Here is a 21,130-nt window from a genome sequence, read left to right as displayed (position 1 = left end):
AAAAAGAGCTGATTTGCCCTTTTAAGGGCAGTAAAAGAGCTGAATGCCCTTTTAAGGGCAATGCCCATACAAATGCCCCTTTAGGGGTAATGGGTAGTTTATTTTTTTTTAGTGTTAGGTTTTTTTTATTTTGGGGGGGTTTGGTGGGTGTTTTTTTTTTAACTGTTTTTTAAACATAGACTGCCCTCTGGGCAGGCTTATCGCCTAGTTTATTTATATATATATATATATATATATATATATATATATATATACATATATATATATATGTGTGTGTGTGTGTGTGTGTGTGTGACATGCATTTCTGTGTTTATATGTGTATATACACACACACACATAGATAGATACATATTTAGACGTGCATCTCAATGTTAAAGCCTTTTGCCTGTTTTTTTTTTCTTATACCCGAGACCTCATATCTTTGAGCCATTATAACTTTTTTTTGCATTTTTTAAAAATAAATTGTATTAGATGGTATTGTTATGAGTGTAACTTTATTTTTTATTTGATTTGTGACACTTTTTTGTTTTTTGAAACAGTTAACCAGAGCTCTGATTTAAATTGCGATTGTTCTCAAGTGATCCCCTTTACTTTCAACTTGTAATACGAGCAGAAAACCAGACACAACACCCGCGATAAACCTCTTAATGCTCTTGTTTAACTGTTAATGCATCACTCGTAATCTGGTCCTAAATGGGCTACTGGAACGTTTAGGGTTTTTAAAGGGACACGATAATTAAAAACAAAATTTCTTTTCAGCAATCTTGTACACCATGCAAGCCCTGATACAAGGAGCTGCCTAGATTTAAAGGGGCCGTGTCCTAATTACCGGAACTCGCACCTAGAGACTATTGGAGTGGGAGTTCCTATAAAAAGTCACTCAGCCTACTACTCTGGGCTGAGTTATCGCCTTACCTACCTTGTTCCAGAGACTAAGCATAAATATCTGTTACCTGCTTATGCTTACCTTGTTCCAGAGACTAAGCATAGATATCTGTTACCTGCTTATGCTTACCTTGTTCCAGAGACTAAGCATAGATATCTGTTACCTGCTTATGCTTACCTTGTTCCAGAGACTAAGCATAAATATCTGTTACCTGCTTATGCTTACCTTGTTCCAGAGACTAAGCATAAATATCTGTTACCTGCTTTTGCTTACCTTGTTCCAGAGACTAAGCATAAATATCTGTTACCTGCTTATGCTTACCTTGTTCCAGAGACTAAGCATAGATATCTGTTACCTGCTTATGCTTACCTTGTTCCAGAGACTAAGCATAGATATCTGTTACCTGCTTATGCTTACCTTGTTCCAGAGACTAAACATAGATATCTGTTACCTGCTTATGCTTACCTTGTTCCAGAGACTAAGCATAAATATCTGTTACCTGCTTATGCTTACCTTGTTCCAGAGACTAAGCATAGATATCTGTTACCTGCTTATGCTTACCTTGTTCCAGAGACTAAGCATAAATATATGTTACCTGCTTATGCTTACCTTGTTCCAAAGACCATGCATAAATATCTGTTACCTGCTTATGCTTACCTTGTTCTAGAGACTAAGCATAAATATCTGTTACCTGCTTATGCTTACCTTGTCCCAGAGACTAAGCATAAATATCTGTTACCTGCTTATGCTTACCTTGTTCCAGAGACCAAGCATAATTACCTGATATCTGAGTATGTTCACCTTTTTCCAGAGACCAAGCATACGTACCTTGCACCTGCATATGCTCATCTGGTTCCAGAAAGCTAAGAACACTTGCCTGTTACCTGTGTATGCTTACTTTATTCCTGAAGCTGTGCCTTCCTGAGCTATTTGGTATTCCGTGACAGTCTCACCAACAGTACCCGCTGGGTATCCTGGGCCTGCTGAGTATCATATGCCTGCTATACCCGGGGCAGCTTTCCTTAAACCAGCTGTGCCTGCTATACTTATATGGTTACAGTATCAACAAAAGTATCCGCTGGGTATACTGTGCCTTCTGAGAATCCTGTGTCTGCTATACTAGTAGTGACAACTTTCCTCAAGCCTGCTATACCTGCTGTACTTACCTGGTATCCTGTGACAGTCTCACCAACAGTACACACTGGGTATCCTGTGCCTTCTGAGAATCCTGTGTCTGCTGTACTTACCTGGTATCCTGTGACAGTCTCACCAACAGTACACACTGGGTATCCTGTGCCTTTTGAGAATCCTGTGTCTGCTGTACTTACCTGGTATCCTGTGACAGTCTCACCAACAGTACACACTGGGTATCCTGTGCCTTCTGAGAATCCTGTGTCTGCTGTACTTACCTGGTATCCTGTGTCTGCTATACTTATATGGTATCCTGTGACAGTCTCACCAACAGTACACACTGGGTATCCTGTGCCTTCTGAGACTCCTGTGTCTGCTGTACTTACCTGGTATCCTGTGACAGTCTCACCAGCAGTACACACTGGGTATCCTGTGCCTTCTGAGAATCCTGTGTCTGCTGTACTTACCTGGTATCCTGTGACAGTCTCACCAACAGTACACACTGGGTATCCTGTGCCTTCTGAGAATCCTGTGTCTGCTGTACTTACCTGGTATCCTGTGTCTGCTATACTTATATGGTATCCTGTGACAGTCTCACCAACAGTACACACTGGGTATCCTGTGCCTTCTGAGAATCCTGTGTCTGCTATACTTATATGGTATCCTGTGACAGTCTCACCAACAGTACACACTGGGTATCCTGTGCCTTCTGAGAATCCTGTGTCTGCTATACTTATATGGTATCCTGTGACAGTCTCACCAACAGTACACACTGGGTATCCTGTGCCTTCTGAGTATCCTGTGTCTGCTATACTTATATGGTATCCTGTGACAGTCTCACCAACAGTACACACTGGGTATCCTGTGCCTTCTGAGAATCCTGTGTCTGCTGTACTTACCTGGTATCCTGTGACAGTCTCACCAGCAGTACACACTGGGTATCCTGTGCCTTCTGAGAATCCTGTGTCTGCTGTACTTACCTGGTATCCTGTGACAGTCTCACCAACAGTACACACTGGGTATCCTGTGCCTTCTGAGAATCCTGTGTCTGCTGTACTTACCTGGTATCCTGTGACAGTCTCACCAGCAGTACACACTGGGTATCCTGTGCCTTCTGAGAATCCTGTGTCTGCTGTACTTACCTGGTATCCTGTGTCTGCTATACTTATATGGTATCCTGTGACAGTCTCACCAACAGTACACACTGGGTATCCTGTGCCTTCTGAGAATCCTGTGTCTGCTATACTTATATGGTATCCTGTGACAGTCTCACCAGCAGTACACACTGGGTATCCTGTGCCTTCTGAGTATCCTGTGTCTGCTATACTTATATGGTATCCTGTGTCTGCTATACTAGTAGTGACAGCTTTACTCAAGTCTGCTATACCTGCTGTACTTACCTGGTATCCTGTGACAGTCTCACCAGCAGTACACACTGGGTATCCTGTGCCTTCTGAGAATCCTGTGTCTGCTGTACTTACCTGGTATCCTGTGACAGTCTCACCAGCAGTACACACTGGGTATCCTGTGCCTTCTGAGAATCCTGTGTCTGCTGTACTTACCTGGTATCCTGTGACAGTCTCACCAGCAGTACACACTGGGTATCCTGTGCCTTCTGAGAATCCTGTGTCTGCTGTACTTACCTGGTATCCTGTGTCTGCTATACTTATATGGTATCCTGTGACAGTCTCACCAACAGTACACACTGGGTATCCTGTGCCTTCTGAGAATCCTGTGTCTGCTGTACTTACCTGGTATCCTGTGACAGTCTCACCAGCAGTACACACTGGGTATCCTGTGCCTTCTGAGAATCCTGTGTCTGCTGTACTTACCTGGTATCCTGTGACAGTCTCACCAACAGTACACACTGGGTATCCTGTGCCTTCTGAGAATCCTGTGTCTGCTGTACTTACCTGGTATCCTGTGTCTGCCATACTTATATGGTATCCTGTGACAGTCTCACCAACAGTACACACTGGGTATCCTGTGCCTTCTGAGAATCCTGTGTCTGCTATACTTATATGGTATCCTGTGACAGTCTCACCAGCAGTACACACTGGGTATCCTGTGCCTTCTGAGTATCCTGTGTCTGCTATACTTATATGGTATCCTGTGTCTGCTATACTAGTAGTGACAGCTTTACTCAAGTCTGCTATACCTGCTGTACTTACCTGGTATCCTGTGACAGTCTCACCAGCAGTACACACTGGGTATCCTGTGCCTTCTGAGAATCCTGTTGTGATGATAGCAGGATGTGATGTCACTAGCATGTGGGCGGGGCTTAGGTCCGGTGTCTGTGTCGCAGTTAGTTTAGTACAATCAACCTGTCTGGATGTGTATTGCTATGCTCTGTAATAAAATAGAGTTGTACCATCATTGCTGTGTCCTGCATATGTCCTGCATCTCATGACATGGTGTCAGAAGTTCTGGACTACGCTTCTGTTTCTGATGATGACGATGTCAAAGTTTACCCCACCTGAGCCTTTTGACTTTTCTCAGCCTGCAGCTTGGCCCACATGGCGTCAGCGGTTTCAGCGCTTCAGGATTGCATCCAAACTGAACAAGGAGAGTGGTGAAGTACAAGTTAATTCTCTTTTATATTCTATGGGGAAAGATGTAGAGCCAGTGTTCAATGCTTTTACTTTCCAAGAAGGGGACGAAGTTAACTTTGATATAGTTATGGATAAACTCAGTGCCCACTTTGTGCCCAAAAGAAATGTGATTCATGAGAGAGCTTGTTTTCACAAACGTAATCAGCGTGTGGGAGAATCTGTGGAGTCATTTGTGCGCAGCCTGTATGAATTAGCTGAATTCTGTGAGTTTGGTGTTGCTAAAGAAGAGCAAATCAGAGACAGAATAGTTATTGGAATTGCAGATGCTGAAGTCTCCCTGAAGCTGCAGTTAGAGCCTGATTTAACGTTAGACGGGGCTATTAGGATGGCCCGCCAGAGTGAACTGGTGAAAAAGCAAAGTGCTGATCTGAGGTCTGAGAGTATTGTGGATGAAGTGCAACAGTCTAGGAAAATTACTAGTGAAAGGCACAGTGTGAGCGGTAGATCTAAAGTACTGGAAAGGCCTAGAAGTGGATGGGCGCAACATGGCCGATGCACACGGTGCTACCGGGCTCATGATCAGAGTGCTATATGCCCGGCCAGAGATAAAAGATGCAGAAAATGTAACAGAATAGGCCATTTTGAAGTGGTGTGTAAAACTGAATACATTAAGGAGATGCAGGTGGACAGTGACCAGGAGGGTCAGGAAGTGTCTTTTGTGGGGTCTGTTGTGGAACGGACAAGCTCAGAGGAAGATTGGAAAGTTACCTTTACTGTAATGGGAGCCAATGTTGATTTTAAGATTGACACAGGAGCTGATATCACTGTAATGTCTTTTGCTGAATTTATGAAACTGCCTCGACAGCCCCAGCTGGCGAAGGTTACTACAAATGTTCATAGTCCTGGTGGCCGCATTGATTGTGTGGGGAAATTTCTTGCCAGCTGTGAGTACAAACAAAGGAAGTTCACCATGTGGGTGCATGTGATCCGAGGTCAGTGTGTTAACAGTTTATTGAGCAGAAAAGCAGCCTGTGACTTGGGCCTCGTGGCCAGAGTGAATGAGATCTCTGAAGATATGTTTGGCGAGTTGGGCCTACTGAGCTGCAAACCTGTCCGTATAGCACTTAAAAGTGACGCAGTCCCGTACAGTATTTCTACTCCTCGTAGAATTCCGTTCCCGCTCATGCCTCAAGTGGAGAAAGAGCTCATGCGCATGAAGTCTATGGGGGTTATTGAAGAGGTTGTTGAAGCAACTGATTGGTGTGCCCCCATTGTTCCAGTTGCAAAGAAAAACGGAAAGGTGCGCATCTGTGTGGACCTGAAAAGGTTGAATGAGGCAGTGAAGAGGGAGAGATTTGTGCTGCCGACACTGGAAGATATAGCCCCGAAGTTGGCTGGGGCGAAGTTCTTTTCCACATTAGACGCTTCTAGCGGCTTTTGGCAGATCCCCCTGGATCCAAAGTGCCGCAAACTGACTACCTTTATCACTCCGGTAGGTCGGTTCTGTTTCTGCAGACTTCCCTTTGGGATATCCTCCGCTCCTGAGATCTTTCAGAGGGAAATGAGTTCTCTCCTGAGTGGCCACGTGGGCACAGCAGTCGTCATGGACGACATTCTAGTGTATGGGTCTACAGTGGAGGAGCATGATCAGCGTTTGAGTTGTGTGCTGCAGGCTATCAAAGAGTCTGGGCTGAAGCTGAATAAAGAAAAATGTCATTTTAGGAAAACTGAATTATGCTACTTTGGGCATATCATCAACGGGGATGGCATCAAGCCGGACCCCGAGAAAATTCGGGCTATCGAACAGATGAAAAGCCCTTCTGATGTACATGAGCTGAGACAGATATTGGGCCTTGTAAATTACGTGGGCAAGTTTCTTCCAGATTTATCTACAGTTTTGCACCCTATCACAGAGTTGCTTAAGAAAGATGTTGCCTGGGTCTGGGGACCCTCACAAGAAAAAGCGTTCCTGCATGCTAAGTCCCTGCTGGGGTCTGCCCCAGTGCTGGGGTTCTACGACCCTTCAAAAAAGACTGTGGTTAGTGCTGATGCAAGCAGTTATGGGTTGGGGGCTGCACTCCTGCAGCTGAATGACAACAAACTACAGCCCATCGCCTACTGTTCCCGCACACTGACGGCTGCGGAGTCAAAATACGCTCAAATTGAGAAAGAGTGCCTGGCTGCAGTTTGGGCCTGTGAGCGCTTTCAGCGTTATCTAGTGGGTTTGGAGAAATTTAGTCTGGAAACTGACCACAAACCGCTAGTCCCTCTTATCAATTCTTATGACATCGACAAAACACCCTTGAGATGCCAGAGACTTTTAATGAGACTACTCAGGTTCAATGTTCAGGCAGTGCATGTGCCGGGGAAGCAGCTGGTTGTGGCAGATACACTGTCCAGGCTCCCGCTGGCTGCTGCTGAAGAATCCTCCACGGAGTCGGATGTAAAAGTGTATGTTGATTCAGTTCTGGCCTCTAAGTCCATTTCTTCAAGGAAACTGGAAGAGATAAAGAAAGAGACATATTTGGACACAGATCTGCAAGAAGTTATAAGGTACATAAGAGATGGCTGGCCCGAGAGCCGGGCAGCCTGGATGTCTTTAAATGCTTACCAGCCAGAGAGGTCGCAGCTCACGGAGCTGGAGGGGTTGGTGCTGTTCCAAGACCGTATTGTAATTCCTGTCAGCATGAGGAAGGAGATGTTAAACAGGATTCACGATGGCCACTTAGGCATTACAAAGTGCAGAGAAAGAGCAGCTACAGCTGTGTGGTGGCCTGGGATCAGCTCCGACATTGCAAATCACGTGTCTAAATGTGCCTTTTGCCGGGAACGCCGGCCTACTCAGAGAAGGGAGCCCTTAATGTCTACTCCGCTGCCTGCGGGGCCGTGGCAGAAAATAGCTGCTGATTTGTGCGAACTGCACGGGAAAAAGTTTCTTGTTGTTATCGACTACTATTCCAGGTATTTGGAAATAGCACCCCTGAATGATATCACAAGTCAGGCCGTTATCATTCGCCTGAAGAGCTTGTTCGCCCGCTGGGGCATTCCAATGGAGCTGGTGAGTGATAATGGCATGCAGTTCGCTTCTACAGAGTTCAGTGCTTTCAGCAGGGAATATGATTTTGTACATTCCACGTCAAGTCCACATTATCCGCAGGCCAACGGAATGGCTGAAAGGGCAGTTCAAACAACAAAATTCATTCTAAAGCAATCTGAACCGTACCTAGCCCTCTTGTCATACAGGGCGACGCCCATTCAAGCCACCGGGTTTAGCCCGGCACAGCTGATGCTAGGACGCCAGATTCGCACCACTTTACCCTCAGTGGGTGTCTTCAAGCCGCCTGGCCCTGTTCCTCGGGACGAAGTCCTTAGGAGGGATGAAGAGGCCAAAAAGGGTTATCGTTTCTTCTACGACAGGAGACATTCTGTCAGGCCTTTACAGGAACTGAAAGCGGGCCAAAGTGTCAGAATTAAACTGGATGATGAGAAGAAATGGAAGACGCCTGCTACGGTAGTGGGCCGCTCTCCAGAACCAAGGTCTTACACAGTCCTTACAGAGGGAGGGACGGTTACACGCCGTAACCGAAGACATCTTCAGCCTGTACCTGAGAGTCTGGAACCGGATACCTCAGTACCACCGCCGGTGGGATCCCCTGTTCTAAGAGAGGTGCCTTCCCCTCAGCAAGATCATAGCGGGGATATATCTTTGCCTCCAGCAGACTCTTGTTCACCATCTTCTGTATCAGAGGACAGTTCATGCAAAGTTACATCAAGCGGAAGAGTGGTGAGGCTTCCTGCCCGATACAGGGACTGACTTTAGCTAGAACAGTGACCGGAAGTATGGGCAGAATAATCCCATGGTCACTGTGGACTAGGGTAGTCTACCCCGATGTCCAAGTCAGGATGTAATTTATTTGTTCATGTTTTCTAATCTATCTGTTTTTATAATGTTCTAAAACAAAATGTTGTTGTATACCCTGTTGGTGTACCTTGTTATTTAATATATGCGAATGTATGCTTTGCCTTTGAAAAAGGGGAAGATGTGATGATAGCAGGATGTGATGTCACTAGCATGTGGGCGGGGCTTAGGTCCGGTGTCTGTGTCGCAGTTAGTTTAGTACAATCAACCTGTCTGGATGTGTATTGCTATGCTCTGTAATAAAATAGAGTTGTACCATCATTGCTGTGTCCTGCATATGTCCTGCATCTCATGACACCTGTGTCTGCTGTACTTACCTGGTATCCTGTGACAGTCTCACCAGCAGTACACACTGGGTATCCTGTGCCTTCTGAGAATCCTGTGTCTGCTGTACTTACCTGGTATCCTGTGACAGTCTCACCAGCAGTACACACTGGGTATCCTGTGCCTTCTGATAATCCTGTGTCTGCTGTACTTACCTAGTATCCTGTGACAGTCTCACCAACAGTACACACTGGGTATCCTGTGCCTTCTGAGAATCCTGTGTCTGCTGTACTTACCTGGTATCCTGTGACAGTCTCACCAGCAGTACACACTGGGTATCCTGTGCCTTCTGAGAATCCTGTGTCTGCTGTACTTACCTGGTATCCTGTGACAGTCTCACCAGCAGTACACACTGGATATCCTGTGCCTTCTGAGTATCCTGTGTCTGCTGTACTTACCTGGTATCCTGTGACAGTCTCACCAGCAGTACACACTGGATATCCTGTGCCTTCTGAGTATCCTGTGTCTGCTGTACTTACCTGGTATCCTGTGACAGTCTCACCAGCAGTACACACTGGGTATCCTGTGCCTTCTGAGAATCCTGTGTCTGCTGTACTTACCTGGTATCCTGTGACAGTCTCACCAGCAGTACACACTGGGTATCCTGTGCCTTCTGAGTATCCTGTGTCTGCTATACTTATATGGTATCCTGTGACAGTCTCACCAGCAGTACACACTGGATATCCTGTGCCTTCTGAGTATCCTGTGTCTGCTATACTTATATGGTATCCTGTGTCTGCTATACTAGTAGTGACAGCTTTACTCAAGTCTGCTATACCTGCTGTACTTACCTGGTATCCTGTGACAGTCTCACCAACAGTACACACTGGGTATCCTGTGCCTTCTGAGAATCCTGTGTCTGCTGTACTTACCTGGTATCCTGTGACAGTCTCACCAGCAGTACACACTGGGTATCCTGTGCCTTCTGAGAATCCTGTGTCTGCTGTACTTACCTGGTATCCTGTGACAGTCTCACCAGCAGTACACACTGGGTATCCTGTGCCTTCTGAGAATCCTGTGTCTGCTGTACTTACCTGGTATCCTGTGACAGTCTCACCAACAGTACACACTGGGTATCCTGTGCCTTCTGAGAATCCTGTGTCTGCTGTACTTACCTGGTATCCTGTGACAGTCTCACCAGCAGTACACACTGGATATCCTGTGCCTTCTGAGTATCCTGTGTCTGCTGTACTTACCTGGTATCCTGTGACAGTCTCACCAGCAGTACACACTGGATATCCTGTGCCTTCTGAGTATCCTGTGTCTGCTGTACTTACCTGGTATCCTGTGACAGTCTCACCAGCAGTACACACTGGGTATCCTGTGCCTTCTGAGAATCCTGTGTCTGCTGTACTTACCTGGTATCCTGTGACAGTCTCACCAGCAGTACACACTGGGTATCCTGTGCCTTCTGAGTATCCTGTGTCTGCTATAATTATATGGTATCCTGTGACAGTCTCACCAGCAGTACACACTGGATATCCTGTGCCTTCTGAGTATCCTGTGTCTGCTATACTTATATGGTATCCTGTGTCTGCTATACTAGTAGTGACAGCTTTATTCAAGTCTGCTATACCTGCTGTACTTACCTGGTATCCTGTGACAGTCTCACCAACAGTACACACTGGGTATCCTGTGCTTTCTGAGTATCCTGTGTCAGCTTTCTTCTAACCAGCTGTATCTGCTGTACTCACCTGGTATCCTGTGACAGTCTCACCAGCAGTACACACTGGATATCCTGTGCCTTCTGAGTATCCTGTGTCTGCTATACTTATATGGTATCCTGTGACAGTCTCACCAACAGTACACACTGGGTATCCTGTGCCTTCTGAGTATCCTGTGTCTGCTATACTTATATGGTATCCTGTGTCTGCTATACTAGTAGTGACAGCTTTACTCAAGTCTGCTATACCTGCTGTACTTACCTGGTATCCTGTGACAGTCTCACCAACAGTACACACTGGGTATCCTGTGCTTTCTGAGTATCCTGTGTCAGCTTTCTTCTAACCAGCTGTATCTGCTGTATCTACCTGGTATTCTATGGCAGCCTCACCCTCTATTGCACAATTTAAGCACCTGTGTCCACTGGAATTTTGTTACTGCAACCTACTTAAAGGGTCAGTAAATTTTAAAAAATAATGTAAGAATTATGTAACATTATCTTAGTGACAGTTTTAAAAATCAAAAGATTTAAGGGTTCTTAGCAGCAATGTTAAGCTAAGCTCATTTCCTCTCCAGGATCTTCTGAACAGGTCTTAGTGGTTCACTGGCACGCTGTCTAATCACAGCATGCCCAATCTCACTATTAAACTAAATGTAGCTCAGTCCCACTACCAGACAAGAGCAGGAGTGAGCTACATTTTTGTTCAATAGCGTGATCGGGCATGCTGTGATTAGACAGCGCGACCGCAAACTGCTTTTGAAAGGAAGTTCTAATCTCAAGAGCCTGGAGAGGAAAGGAAGTAAGTATAACTTTGGGGGCTGAAATCTCTAAAATATTTTGATTTTAAAAAGTGTCTCTAAGATAACGTTACATAATTCTGCACAATGTACAGAATTATATAACATTTTATTTTAAGTTTACTGTCCCTTTAAGAATTAAGAACTAGTTATCAGTGCTAGACTGAAAGAAGTGTACACCTTTCAAGCACTCAAGTTCCTTTAAGTCTTGAAGTCTATGTGAGAATACATTAATGCAGTCACGCTATTCTAACTTTGGCTTTTTGTGCGCTTTTGGTTAGCGCGCAGGTGAATTTTTTTTACTTTCAGCTTGTAATAAGTGTGGTACCCAACATGTGCAAAAAGCCAAAGTCGATCGCAGTTAGCTCGGGAGTCAGAAATAGCTCTCTCCTCGTATATTAACTTTTAACATGTAATACCAGCTCTAACCCACATGCATAAAAAAAAGTTGTCTTTGTTAGTGCAAAAGCAACATAAAATAAATAATAGAGTGCCACTTGTAATCTGGTCTATAATTTGGTGAAACACTCCTTTACAAAAAGGGTGGTAGATATTATAAAAATGATGGAAGGGACATTAAACAATGTAATAATTTAATACAACATATTAAATTAATCTGTTTACTTATTTTTATCTGTCCCTAGTTGGTCTCAGAAGAAGAAATAAGATAAGGGAAGCTACATTACAAGATGTCAGCAGCCATTACTAAAACTTTACACTTTTTGCTTCAATATTGAAACAACTTTTAAATATTTAGAAGTTTAAATGTAAATGTTTTATTCTTACCTGTATAGTTTTCAGTTGTAATTCATCTATTTGCTGAGGGATAGTCTTAATAAAATGATTAAGCCACACAAGGCTGTTGTTGCGGTCCTGTGCTTTGTCCTCTTTCAGGTAATACACTAGCCGGAGGGCTTTGGCTTCTAGCACTGTATCTGCTGGGCCCAGTTTAACACCTCCAAGGTACATTCCCAGGAATGTTCCACTCTGAAACATGGGGTAAGTCACATCTATTTTTTCTATCCTCTCAGGGTTACCTTGAACTGCATCTATGAGTGGATTTGGTGCCAGGCAAGTGGAACCTTGAATTTCTGCACACAGTTGCTGATATCCAAGCTGTACTTCACTTCCCAATTCTGGTATTGTTATATTCATGCTCCTTACTGCCTTATCCAGCTTCAGAAGCTCTTGAAATCTGCTAATATCAAGGACATTTGTGGATGTACTGACAGCAATAATAGAAGCAAATGCCCCCTCAGTAATCAGCCTCTGTACAGAAAACTGTCCTGAGTCATTTACTGGGAAGTGATCCATTATGAACTTCCTCTCACCCTTAGCTGGTCCTCCTATTGGAGTAAACTGCTCTTCTATGTCATTAGATTTCCTCTGAGGTAAAAAAATAAATCCGGCTCCTAAGCCAGCAGATATAGCAATGGGAATAACTAGGAACCACCATGGAAATCTGCCAACAAGCCTTCCAAGCTTACGAAACCCAGCAGAGAGCGGTCGTTCCAGGCACTTTGTGTTATTTAAATCCAACATAATTGGAACTTATCCAACTTATGTCAAGGATGATTGAGAAGCTAGAGACCTGAAATGTTACTGTAAAAAAAAGAGAAGTTAGCATTTTAAATAATGACCAAGCTATAAGTGATCTTTAACATATTAGTGATACTAAATATTGTTTCCAGTACAGGACAATTAAGGCACACTGGGTTAGCCTGACCTCAGAGCTCTAACTGTTTCACAAAACAAAAAAGTCTCAAAGACATTAAAAAATACATTACAAAGTACAGTTACACTTATAATAATGCCATTTAATTAAAAAAAATTTTTAAAAAAATGCACAAAAAAGTTATAAAGGCTCAAAGATATGAGGTCAAAGGTGTTAGAGAAAAAAAGCAGGCAAAGGGATTTATCATAGTGATACATACATATATAAATATTTAGATATATGTATGTGTGTATGTATATGTCTGTGTACATATGTATGTATATATATATATATATATATATACTGTATAGGTATATATATATACATATATATGTGTGCATTTACAGACATATATACACACATACACACATAAATACATATGTACACACAAATAGACATATATATATATAAGTGCATTTGAGCCCTTTGTAGTTAAGTAGATGAAAACATATAAAATCATATTTATGCAATATTAATATTTAATAGCGTGTTATACTTTGTCTTTACCATAAATGTTTCACATTCCAAAGTTCTGCACATAGCAGAATATGTTCTATGTATCTCTAAATAGATATTCCTATATAAATCTGTATATATCTATACCTATATACAATCATAGATTTATATATAGGTATAGATTTTACCAAAAACCCATCAGATATATGTAGACATATGTGTTTAAGAATACATAGAACATATTCTGCTATGTGAAGAACATTGTAATGTGAAATATTTTCATTTCGGGTTAGCGCATTTGAAGATATGCAATCGTGTTTGCGTGCAAGTAAGGTTTTTCCCCACTTTTTTTTGTTCCATTGACCTCTATGGGGGAATAGCTTATCGTGTATGTAATATCCTAAGTTGGGTTAGCATGCAAGCAAAAACGGTTTAATTCAACTCATAATACGAGTGCAACCCAACAAGCGAAAAAAGCTTACTTCCAGTGCAGTTAATGCTCAAGCGGAAGCATTAAAAAGCGCTCCACTTGTAATCTGGCCCATTATGTTACTTATCTTACCCTATTACGTTACTCATATGACCCTTTTTTTTTTTTTTTTATATAATTTTTATTGAGGTTTTTTTTGTCACAATAACCATTTGGTGGTAGTCAATATACAACAAAAAAGAAAACAGAAGAATATTACAAGGTAAGCTGCATACATATGATAAATAGGTAAACCAAATGAATGGTGGGCATAACTTGGAGAGGGCCACTCATGGACCCTTATTGAAATACCTCATTTTTTATTTTCTAGGATAATATAATGTCGAGCTCCCTTACTGATAAATAGATTTAGAATGAAACATTGGAGCACCTCCGTAAAGTTAACTGAATAAACGCATACCTATTGTGTTATGGAGGGTTGGGTGCCTAGGGAGCAATTAGGAGCTGTAATTCAGTTGCGGTATAGACGAGACAAACCGCTTTGTTAGTTCCCCCAGAGTAGGGGATACATTATTGTTGGGGGGGGGGAGGTGGTGTTATTCATATTTTTAGAATTATCCCACCGCTTAGGAGCATCACTCATATGACCCTTTTAACTTGTCAATTTCTATTTAGAAATATAAAAATGAAAAATTCCTAAAAGTGAGAGTTCCATTTCTGTGACGATTCTTTGTTTTTGGGTGATTGCTATCTCACATGATCATTATTGAGGTACCCCCAAATACCAGTGATGTTAAAATAGGGAATTCTAGCAAAGCTTTTGGAACCGATCACTGATTGTTAAAGTCTAATACTACCTAGTCCACACATCTGACTATTTAACCACTGGCAGCATAAACCTAAAGTGTAGGGGGGTGTTCAGTGCTCAGAAAAAGAAAAGAAAGTCAGTGACAAATTCAAGAAAACAAAACTGCCACCAACTTGATTCCCAGAGCCAGGGGGATTCCAATAGAAAAAGGAATTCCCAGAGACAGGAGGATGCAGAGCCAGAGCAATTCCCAGAGACAGGAGGATGCAGAGCTAGGGAAATTCCCAGAGACAGGAGAATGCAGAGCCAGGGCAATTCCCAGAGACAGGAGGATGCAGAGCTAGGGCAATTCCCAGAGACAGGAGGATGCAGAGCTAGAGCAATTCCCAGAGACAGGAGGATGCAGAGCTAGAGCAATTCCCAGAGACAGGAGGATGCAGAGCTAGGGCAATTCCCAGAGACAGGAGGATGCAGAGCCAGGGCAATTCCCAGAGACAGGAGGATGCAGAGCTAGGGCAATTCCCAGAGACAGGAGGATGCAGAGCCAGGGCAATTCCCAGAGACAGGAGGATGCAGAGCTAGGGCAATTCCCAGAGACAGGAGGATGCAGAGCCAGAGCAATTCCCAGAGACAGGAGGATGCAGAGCTAGGGCAATTCCCAGAGACAGGAAGATGCAGAGCTAGGGCAATTCCCAGAGACAGGAGGATGCAGAGCCAGAGCAATTCCCAGAGACAGGAGGATGCAGAGCCAGAGCAATTCACAGAGACAGGAGGGTGCAGAGCTAGGGCAATTCCCAGAGACAGGAGGATTCCCATAGAATAAGGAATTCCCAGAGACAGGAGGATGCAAAGCCAGGGCGATTCCCAGAGACAGGGGGATTCCAAGAGACAGGGGGATTCCAATAGAATAAGGAATTCCCAGAGACAGGAGGATGCAGAGCTAGGGCAATTCCCAGAGACAGGGGGATTCCAAGAGACAGGGGGATTCCAATAGAATAAGGAATTCCCAGAGACAGGAGGATGCAGAGCCAGAACAATTCCCAGAGACAGGAGGATGCAGAGCCAGAGCAATTCTCAGAGACAGGAGGATGCAGAGCTAGGGCAATTCCCAGAGACAGGAGGATGCAGAGCCAGAGCAATTCTCAGAGACAGGAGGATGCAGAGCTAGGGCAATTCCCAGGGACAGGAGGATGCAGAGCTAGGGCAATTCCCAGAGACAGGAGGATGCAGAGCTAGGGCAATTCCCAGAGACAGGAGGATGCAGAGCCAGAGCAATTCCCAGAGACATGAGGATGCAGAGCTAGGGCAATTCCCAGAGACAGGAAGATACAGAGCCAGGGCAATTCCCAGAGACAGGAGGATGCAGAGCCGGGGCAATTCCCAGAGACAGGAGGATTCCCATAGAATAAGGAATTCCCAGAGACAGGAGGATGCAGAGCGAGAGCAATTCCCAGAGACAGGAGGATTCACATAGAATAAGGAATTCCCAGAGACAGGAGGATGCAGAGCGAGAGCAATTCCCAGAGACAGGGGGATTCCCATAGAATAAGGAATTCCCAGAGACAGGAGGATGCAGAGCCAGAGCAATTCCCAGAGACAGGAGGATTCACATAGAATAAGGAATTCCCAGAGACAGGAGGATGCAGAGCGAGAGCAATTCCCAGAGACAGGGGGATTCCCATAGAATAAGGAATTCCCAGAGACAGGAGGATGCAGAGCCAGAGCAATTCCCAGAGACAGGGGGATTCCCATAGAATGAAGGATTCTCAGGGACAGTAACACAGATGTCACATTAACAAAATGCTAACATGAAAAGCCAGTAACATAACAGGGACATTGTATTGTAAAATGAGGTTTCCCTAATTAGCTGCATGAAAGTGTTCCTTTAGGTTTATTATGTATATGAAATACATTTTTGCTGATTGGAGCCTTAATCGATCTGTCACTTTCTCTATAATTAAGGGCTAGAATACAAGTAGCGAGCTAATGATAGCGCTGGACGCCCGTGCTAATTAGTAAGCATATTACAAATTGAAAGTAACAGGTTGCACCCAAGCGAATTTGAATTTGCGCTAGTGTTGAGACTTGAGATTTAAGGTAAAATGTAAGGGTTAAACAATGTTGCACAAAACACATCAATAACAAGTAAAAATAAAGTATTTAGCAAACTGTATATTTACACTTTTTTTATATTTTTTTTTATACTTTAAATATTAATAAAAATGTTTCATAAGAGATAAAAGAGATATAGTATATGACAAGGCGTTTCACTGGAAAGGGCTGGGTGTCTGTGTGTATATATATATATATATATATATATATATACATACAGCAGGTTGTAGCAGGTGCACTCTCACAAACACTTCAGTTCAAAGGCCAGGGTGCTAGAATAGGGTATAATCTATGGAAATCAGGAGACAGCACTCACTGGTCTTGACAATACTGGATTTAGTCAGTGACATTTCTGATGTAGGGGGGTATTCCCCAAAACGTCACTGAATAAATCCAGTATTGTCAAGACCAGTGAGTGCTGTCTCCTGATTTATATATATATATATATATATATATATATATATATATATATATATATATATATATATATAATATGTGTATGTGTGTGTATATATACATGTCTAAGGGCTAGATTATGAGTAAAGCAGTATTTATCCCTCACGCGCTAACTGCGCTCAACTTCGGCTTTTTGTGCACGTCATATTCCACATGTATTACAAATTGAAAGTAAAAAGTTTTCGCTCATGCGCTAACCCGATGAGTGCAAAAAGATGAAGTTACAATATCGTGATCGTGTTAAGGTATTCTTTCATAGACTTCAATGGAGTCGCCCAAACCTGACTACGTTTAACCAATTGCGCTAACCAGATATGAAATAATATTTTACATTCCAATGTTCTTCTCATAGAAAAATATGTTTATTCATACATACATATTTCTATATATATTTGCATATACAGTATATAGCTGATGTTTTATTTGGTAAAAAATATATCTATACCTATATATATATAGATCATTATCTATACAGTATCTCACAAAAAGTGAGTACACCCCTCACATTTTTGTAAATATTTTATTATATCTTTTCATGTGACAATATTGAAGAAATTACACTTTGCTACAATGTAAAGTAGTGAGTGTACAGCCTGTATAACAGTGTACATTTGATGTCCCCTCAAAATAACTTAACACACAGCCTTTAATGTCTAAACCATTGGCAACAAAAGTGCGTACACCCCTAAGTGGATATGTCCAAATTGCGCCCAATTAGCCATTTTTCCTCCCCGGTGTCATGTGACTCGTTAGTGTTACAAGGTCTCAGGTGTGAATGGGGAGCAGGTGTGTTAAAATTGGTGTTATCACTCTCACACTTTCTCATACTGGTCACTGGAAGTTCAACATGGCACCTCATGGCAAAGAACTCTCTGAGGATCTGGAAAAAAAAAATGTTGTTCTACATAAAGATGACCTAGGCTAATAGAAGATTGCCAAGACCCTGAAACTGAGCTGCAGCACAGTGGGCAAGACCATACATAGGTTTCACAGGACAGGTTCCACTCAGAACATGCCTCGCCATGGTCGACCAAAGAAGTTGAGTGCATGTGCTCAGTGTCATATCCAGAGGTTGTCTTTGGGAAATAGACATATGAGTGCTGCCAGCATTGCTGCAGAGGTTGAAGGGGTTGGGGGTCAGTCTGTCAGCACTCAGACCATAGGCCGCACACTGCATTAAATTGGTCTACATGGCTGTCGTCCAAGAAGGAAGCCTCTTCTAAAAATGATGCACAAGAAAGCCCGCAAACAGTTTGCTGAAAACAAGCAGACTAAGGACATGGATTACTGGAACCATGTCCTGTGGTCCAATGAGACCAAGATAAAATTATTTGGTTCAGATGGTTCAAGCGTGTGTGGCGGCAACCAGGTAAGGAGTACAAAGACAAGTGTGTCTTGCCTACAGTCAAGCAGGTGGTGGGAGTGTCATGGTCTAGGCCTGCATGAGAGCTGCCAGCACTGGGGAGCTACAGCTCATTGAGGGAACCATAAATGTCAACATGTACTGTGACATACTGAAGCAGAGCATGATCCCCTCCCTTTGGAGACTGGGCCGCAGGGCAGTATTCCAACATGCTGACGACCCCAAACACACCTCCAAGACGACCACTGCCTTGCTAAAGAAGCTGAGGGTAAAGGTAATGAACTGGCCAAGCATGTCTCCAGACCTAAACCCTATTGAGCATCTGTGGGGCATCCTCAAATGGAAGGTGGGGAAGCACTCTGTGATGTTATCATGGAGGAGTGGAAGAGGACTCCAGTGGCAACCTGTGAAGCTCTGGTGAACTCCATGCCAAAGAGGGTTAAGGCAGTTCTGGAAAATAATGGTGGCCACACAAAATATTGACACTTGGGCCCAATTTGGACATTTCCACTTAGGGGTGTACTCACTTTTGTTGCCAATGGTTTAGACATTAATGGCTGTATGTTGAGTTATTTTGAGGGGACAGCAAATTTACACTATTTTACAGGCTGTACATTCACTACTTTACATTGTAGCAAAGTGTAATTTCTTCAGTGTTGTCACATGAAAAAATATAATAAAATATTTACAAAAATGTGAGGGGTGTACTCACTTTTGTGAGATACTGTAGGTATAGATATATATGAATATCTATTTAGAAATACTTAGAACATATTCAGCTTTGTTAAGAACATTGGAATGTGAAATATTTACACTAAAAACACAGTTAAACACTTTATTAAATATGAATATTGCAGAAATATGATATTTCATGTTTTCAGCTATTTGATGACAATGGACCACAATGCATTTACAGTACATGTATGTCTATATTATTATTATTCTTTATTTATAAAGCACCAACGGATTCCACAGCGTGGTCCATGAGAACAAAGATGTAAGTACAACGGTAAAACAATACAATATAAGACAAACTTTTACAGACAAATACAGGCGGGAATTGAGGGCCCTATTCCCGTGGGAACTTACAATCTAGATATATAAATACATATGTATCTATGTGCTGTTATGTGCTTTACTGAATATTTACTGTACATATTTTAACACGGTCGAGTTAGCACACATGAAAATTTAGTATTCTTAAGGTGCATTATTAAAATATGACATATAAATATTAAACAAAATTAATAAAAAATATTAAAGATTATTAAACATACTGTAAAATATAAATATATATCCTATGGATTATTTAGATTATTTTACATTATGTTTAATATTTTTTTATTTTATTATTATTTTATATGTAATAGTTCAATAATGTGCCTTAAGAATAATTTTCATGTGTGCTAACCCGACCATGTTAAGATCTAATTCGCGAAACCCGATGCACAAAATATATATTTTAAATTCCTATGTTCTTCACTTAGAAAATAATGTTCTTTTTATTATGAAATATATATAAAGGGGATAGGAAATCCAATTTTTATCTTTCATGTTTCAGATAGACCATGTAATAGGAGTAAATTACAAAGTTGCTTACAATTGCATGCTCTATCTAAATCATGAAAGAAAAAAAATAGCGTTTCATATCCCTTAAACCAAAGTAAAGTGTGAGCAATAATTAGTGTGTTTCAAAGGGACAATCAAACTGTAATTAAAGGGACAGTCTAGTCACAATTAAACTTTCATGACCCCCTCTGAGGAAGCGTTATTTGAAATGCAAGTCAGGGGATCTCTGGAGCATTTTATCTCTCCCTTTTTTAATTGCCACCGTATGCTGTTACCTCTAATGACTGAAATATAGTTCGATATTTGTGAAGTATATAGAGGAAGGTTTCCTATTTATTGCACCACTTGCTATATTAATGCTAATGTTAATCTTGGCTCCGGGATTATAAGAGCTTAGTCTACTTTGTTATAAAGGAAGTTGCTAAAACATTTTATATTTGGTGAGTCCCTTTTTTTCGATATAGATATTATTATGGCAGGTATAGCTTAATTCATGTGTGTGACTGAATGATTGTGTAATAAACATACATGTGAATGGGAATATGTAAGTTTAAAAATCAGTATATATTTATTTTCGAAGGTAGTGACTTTTGAATTATTATACAGGACTCGGCACTCTTTCTATTTGTATATATATGTACAATTATTTCAGTAATGATTCAGATAGGACATGCAATTTTAAGCAATTTTCCAATTTACTTGTATTATTAAATTTGCATTGTTCTGTTGGTATACTTTGTTGAAAGATAATCCTAGGTAGGCTCATATGCTAATTTTCTAAGCACTTGAAGGCCACCTCTTATCTGATTTACTGCATTGTAACAGTTTTTTTATAGCTGGAAAGCGCTAGTCCATGTGTGCCATATAGATAACATTGTGCTCGCTCCTGTGGAATTACCTAGGAGTCAGTACTGATTGGCTAAAATGCATGTTTGTCAAAAGAACTGAAA

General features: G+C 42.1%; 1 protein-coding gene across 1 annotated transcript in view; it reads right to left on the bottom strand.

Moving 5' to 3' along the window:
* The window catches only part of LOC128660200 (patched domain-containing protein 3), a 190,050-nt gene that overhangs the window by 82,070 nt on the left and 86,850 nt on the right, over window positions 1-21,130 (bottom strand). Inside the window, exon 3 of the mRNA XM_053713900.1 lies at window positions 12,059-12,874. Within this exon, the coding sequence (XP_053569875.1) occupies window positions 12,059-12,814 (756 nt within the window). The 5' untranslated portion in view covers window positions 12,815-12,874. The remainder of the gene's footprint in view (window positions 1-12,058; window positions 12,875-21,130) is intronic.

Source organism: Bombina bombina, chromosome 5 (genome assembly GCF_027579735.1).
Source record: "Bombina bombina isolate aBomBom1 chromosome 5, aBomBom1.pri, whole genome shotgun sequence".
NCBI lineage: Eukaryota > Metazoa > Chordata > Amphibia > Anura > Bombinatoridae > Bombina > Bombina bombina.
This window is presented reverse-complemented; position numbering and strand designations above follow the sequence as displayed.